Source organism: Mustelus asterias, chromosome 4 (genome assembly GCF_964213995.1).
Source record: "Mustelus asterias chromosome 4, sMusAst1.hap1.1, whole genome shotgun sequence".
Lineage (NCBI taxonomy): Eukaryota > Metazoa > Chordata > Chondrichthyes > Carcharhiniformes > Triakidae > Mustelus > Mustelus asterias.
This window is the reverse complement of record NC_135804.1, coordinates 145,277,079-145,283,078: the sequence shown is the minus strand read 5'-3', so window position 1 is coordinate 145,283,078 and position 6,000 is coordinate 145,277,079. Positions and strand designations below refer to the sequence as shown.

Below are 6,000 nucleotides of genomic sequence, written 5' to 3'. Positions count from 1 at the left end.
TCTTTCCAACAAGGGGTTTTGGGAGCTACATTGCAGTGTAACCTCTGAAAGGGGTGGGGGTTATGTCCCTCTCCCCTCCATTCGAAATCCCAGAATTGTCATTGATATTTCCCCTGTGTCTCTGAACTGTGAAATCTAAAGGGCAATGAATGGGTCAGGCAAGTTGTAGAATTGGATATCATAGAACCATAGAATCCCTAGAGTGCAGAAGAGGCCATTTGGTCCAATGACTCTGCACAGACTCTTTGACAGAGTATGTTGACCCGAAGAGGCGCCGGACTGTGGCGACTAGGGGAATTTCACAGTAACTTCATTGCATTGCAGCCTTACTTGTGGCTAATAAATAAATAAACTTTACCCAGGCCTTCTTCCCCACCCTATCGCTGAAATCCCACACATTTACCCTGGGACAGCCTAAGGACATGGGGGAGCATGTTTGTTGTTACATTGCTTGAATTCAGGTGTATATCTGACCTTGTCATGTCTGTGACAGTCAATCAACACTTCAAGGTCAGAAGCTGATTCTTTGAATTTCATGTTCATCAAATTCTTAATATCTGACTTTATACTGCATGGCTAGAATTTCACAATACTCCGCTGGTGGGAGGGAGGAGCGGGGTGAAATTGAAGGAATAGGCTTCCGTCTGAGTTCCAACACACTCTGACCATACAGTGATTTTACACTGGGATGGACAAGGCCTCGCTGACAGCACTGTTGGTGTATCTACAACAGATTGGCCAGGGATCTCTGTCCCTTCGCAATGGCAGGATCTTCCGGTCCTGCTGAAGGCGACCCACCCCGCACGGGTTCCCTAGCGACGGAATGGGTGGAGTCATGCAAAATGCCACAGTCATTGGTGGGACTTTCCAGTCCCACCAGTGGCCAATGGCAAACTGCCTTCACTGCTGGAAAACATGCTGCAGTGGGGAAAAGGGGATGGAAAATCCCGCCTATAGACTGCATTAGGTTTACCAGGCTGGGATGGCAGGACTGATGTATATGGGGAGATTGACTAGGTTAGGATTGTTTTCGCTGGAGTTCAGACGAATGAGGGGGGATCTCACAGAGACTTATAAAATTCTAACAGGACTAGACAGGGTAGAGCAGGGAAATTTCCCAATGGTGGGGGATTCCAGAACCACGAGTCACAGTCTGAGGATTCAGGGTAGACCATTTAGGACGGAGGTGAGGAGACATTTCTTCACCCAAAGAGTGGTGAGCCTGTGGAATTCATTACCACAGGAAGTAGTTGATGTCAAAACATTGAATGTATTCAAAAGGTGGCTGGATATAGCACTTGGGGCGAATGGGATCAAAGGTTATGGGGAGAAAGCAGGATTAGGCTGTTGAGTTGGACGATCAGCCATGACCGTAATGAATGGTGGAGCAGGCTCGAAGGGCCAAATGGCCTCCTCCTGCTCCTATCTGATGTTTTTATGTTTCTATGTTTTAATTCAAGAAGGCAGCTCACCACCATCATCTCAAGGGGAATTTGGAGTGGGCAGAAAATGCAGGCTCAGCCAGTGATACTCATCCGATAAACAAATGTGGAAAAAATTCCAACAAACATACGATAACGCATGCTGGAGAGCAAGTTAAGCAGAACTAAGGACAAACCTTCCTGAAGCAGCTAAATTAAATGTGATATATAATGAAAGAGGAAGGTGACTGTATATAAAGATCTCATTTTAAAAATCTGTGCGTGAAAATGGCTGGGAAACACTTCTTGAGAACATCAACACTCCTGAAGCAGATTTATCTCTGCTGGCTAATGGTATTTAACAGTGGGGAATCACATACAAAGTCAAATGGTAAGCAACTTGAAATTTTCTTCTTGCTTTTTTAATTTTTACGCCCCCCGCCGCCACCCCATGGCTCCCAAAGCACTGCTGCCTCACAGCGCCAGGGGCCTGCATTCGATTCCAGCCTCGGGTGACTGTGCGGAGTCTGCACGTTCTCCCCGTGTCTGCGTGGGTTTTCTCAGGGTGCTCTGGTTTCCTCCCACACTCCAAGGATGTGCGGGTTAAGTTGATTGGCTATGCTAAATTGACCCTAGTGTCAGGGGATTGGCAGGGTAAATGTGTGGGGTTGCGGGAATAGAGCCTGGATTGGATTGTGGTCAGTGCAGACTCGATGGGCCAAATGGCTTCCTTCTGCACTGTAGGGATTTTGGGATTCTGCGATTCTGGGATTCTGGGTTCGATTCCACCTTGGGTGACTGTGTGTGTGGAGTTTGCATATTCTCCCCGTGTCTGCGTGGGTTTCCTTTGGGTGCTCCGGTTTCCTCCCACAGTCCAAGGATGTGCAGGTTAGATGGATTGGCCATGGTAAATGCGTGGGGTTATGGGGATAGGGCAGGGGGGTGGGGGGGGGGGGGGTGGGGTGGTGGGCCTGGCTGAGATGCTCTGTCGGAGAGTCAGTGCAGACCCGATGAGCAGAATGGCCTCCTTCTGCACTGTGGGGATTTTGTGGGTAAACTGATGAGAAAAAACTAATTTGGCCTGAGCAACACACACTCACACACACACAGACACAGACACACACACTCACACACACACAGACACACACACACACACACACACACACAGACACACACACAGACACACACACACACAGACACACACACACACAGACACACACACACACTCACACACACACAGACACAGACACACACACACACTCACACACACACAGACACACACACACAGACACACACACAGACACACACACACTCACACACAGACACAGACACACACTCACACACACACAGACACAGACACACACACACACACACACACACACACACACACACAGACACACACACACACACACACACAGAGCTACTGAATAGCTTGTACCATTGGGAAAGCTCTGATGAAGAATTGTGCATCCCAAAAATATTAACCTGTCATTATCTTTTGGATAATAACCAAGTTGCACTTTTCCAGCATTTTTCTTCTTTATTTCTGCTTTTCATCCTTTATAGTTTTACTTGTCACCTGAAAAGACAAGTTATAGATTTGCAGCACTCAATATTTTTAAAAGATCCACAGTTCAGAAATTACGACTGCTGATGATGCTTCATGTGTCTCTTGAGGGAGGCTTTTGTCTACTAATGTAGAGGATGCTGAAAATGAAATGGGTTCACGAATGCATTAAAATAACGAGCTTAGGAATGTCATTAAAAAATGTCGGGCAAAATCACTGGCAGTAACAACTCAGGCTTTAATGACCAAGAAATTTCAAGGTATTGTTTGATTTTCATTGCTGATTAATTATCACGATCCTGTTCCTATTTCATCACTGCGTGATCTCATTATCTTAAGTAATGAAAATATCTCAGGGCTTTGAAAAAAAGTAACAGCACCTCAACATCATGGATTCAGTATCAATTAAACTTTTACAAGATATTATACATTAATGATCTGGAAGATGGAACTGAGGGCATGGTTGCTAAATTTGCGGATGATACAAAGATATATCGAGGGACGGGCAGTGTTGAGGAAGCAGGGGGGGCTGCAGAATGACTTGGACAGGCTAGGAAAGTGGGCAAAGAAGTGGCAGATGGAATACAATGTGGGAAAGTGCGAGGTTACGCACTTTGGTAGGAAGAATAGAAGCGTAGAATATTTTCTAAATGGGGAAAGGCTTTGGAAATCTGAAGCACAAAGGGACTTGGGAGTCCTGGTTTGGGACTCTCCTAAGGTTAACATGCAGGTTCAGTTGGCAGTTAGGAAGGCAAATTCAATGTTAGCATCCATTTCTAGAGGGCTAGAATACAAAAGCAGGGATCTACTGCTGAGACTGTATAAGGCTCCGGTCAGACCCCATTTGGAATATTGTGAGCAGTTTTGGGCCCCATACCTTAGGAAGGATGTGCTGGCCTTGGAGGGGGTCCAGAGGAAGTTCACAAGAATGATCCCAGGAATGAAGGGTTTGTCATATGAGGAGCGGTTGAGGAGTCTGAGCCTATACTTGATGGAGTTTAGAAGAATGAGGGGACATCTAATTGAAATGTACAGAATACTGAGAGGTCAAGATAGAGTGGATGTGGAGAGGATATTTCCACTAGTGGGAGAGATTAGAACTCGAGGGCAGAATCTCAGAGTGAAGGGATGCCCCTAAAACTGAGATGAGGAGGAATTTCTTCAGCCAGAGGGTGGTGAATCTGTGGAACTCATTGCCACAGAAGGCTGTGGAGCCCAGGTCACTAAGTATCTTTAAGACAGAGATAGATAGGTTCTTGATTAATAAGGGGATCAAGGGTTACGGAGAGAAGGCAGGAGAGTGGGGATGAGGTTCATATCAACCATGATTGAATGGCGGAGCAGACACAATGGACCGAATGGCCTCAGTCTGCTCCTATACCTTATGATCTTATAGTAGTTTGAGTATTGCTGATCTGGAGTTATAGGGTTATCCAGTTGCAGGGTTCAGAAGGTTGATGACTAAAATAATAGGGACACCAGAGTGAATAAGGGACTTGATTCACTTGTTTCCTCTCTAACATAATGAAAGTAAGCTGCAGGTTAGAATCTAGCTGAAGATTTTAACTGGTTTATGCATGTGGTGTTGGGTATCTGTGAACGACTATTGGTCGATGGATGTGGCAGGGGTCAAATTGCCTCCTTTGATATAATAGAGGAATTGGCTGGAACTCTCTGACCATTCATTCTGGCGGGATTCTCCGGTCCGGTGACGCCAGTGGGAATTCCCATTGACATCAGCGGGATCAGTGAATTCCATTGCTAGCAAGCGACGCCACCTCCTTCCAGCGGGAAACACGTGGCTGGGAGGCTGGAGAATCTTGTCCCTTCTTACATACCTTATCTTCCTGTGTTCTTTCATTCTCTTTGCTGGCAGTGGACTCATGTCACTGCTGGATGATGGCAGTCATGTCAGGTTGTTAATGACTCTTGACAGCATTCTTTTTATTTTATCAGCCTTATTTCACAGCATAAAATTCAGATATTTGTCACATTTTACACAGAGGCTGGTAAGTACCTGGAATGCATTGCCAGAGGAGGTGATGGAAGCAGATACAATAGCAACATTTAAGAGGCATCTCGACAGATAGATGAATAGGTAGGGAATAGAGGGATAGGGACAAGAAAAAGGTCTTTAGTTTAGAAATGCGTTGTGTGTCAGCACGGTCTAGGTAGGCCAAAGGCTCCTGAGCTATGCTGTTCTTCGTTAACTGTATTACTCCTATTTGCTTCATCTATTATAATGCTTTAAATACTAATGCTTATCCTAGACAAATTGAGCATTATAGATCTGTGAGCGGCAGCGCAGAGGAAGTGAGAAATGGATGACAACAACTGAAGACAGAAATTGCAGAAATCCCCTATGTGTTAAATTAAGTTCCTTTTGGTGGCTCCAAATTTCCCAAAAATTCAGCTTCCTGGAGGCCATTGGCTCACTTCAACTAGTTCCCCAATAATCTCATCATCAGTTGATGTGAAAGGGAGAAGATACTTTGTTTTAACCAGAAGTGGCTTAATGTCTGATGTTTCCCTTCTGTAACTGTAAATGAATTTACTCATAGCAGTTTCATTCCCTAATAGTCACTGAATCATCGACTGCAGAAAAAGTCAGTTCAGCTCTTCATGACAGCATTGAATCACAGAGTACCTACAGTGCAGAAGGAGGCCATTCAGCCCATCCAGTCTGCACCGGCTCTCTGACAGAGCACCTTACCCAGGCCCTATCCCTGTAACCCCATGCATTTACCCTGCTAATCCCACTAACCTACACAACTTGGGACACTAAGAGGCAATTTAGCATACCTTTGAAGGAAACCGGAGAACCCGGAGGAAACCCACGCAGACACGGGGAGAGTGTCCACACAGTCACCCAAGGCTGGAATTGAATCCGGCACTGGCCCTGGCACTGTGAGGCAACAGTGCTAACCACTGTGCCACCCGTTGGCTCTTTTTAGATCTGGCAATGTATCAGTGAAGCAGTTGGGACAGCTGGCTAGACATTTGTTTTTCCAG

At 45.8% G+C, this 6,000-nt stretch overlaps 1 protein-coding gene across 2 annotated transcripts in view; it reads left to right on the top strand.

Annotated features, from left to right (window-relative positions):
- Positions 1 to 1,679: 1,679 nt before the first annotated feature.
- The window catches only part of LOC144492408 (interleukin-13 receptor subunit alpha-2-like), a 29,600-nt gene continuing 25,279 nt past the window's right edge, over positions 1,680 to 6,000 (top strand). The window contains exon 1 of one of the 2 annotated variants that reach the window (XM_078210417.1): positions 1,680 to 1,812. In XM_078210417.1, coding sequence (XP_078066543.1) covers positions 1,710 to 1,812 — 103 coding nt within the window. In that variant the 5' untranslated portion in view covers positions 1,680 to 1,709. The remainder of the gene's footprint in view (positions 1,813 to 6,000) is intronic. The other variant, XM_078210416.1, reaches the window with a different exon arrangement.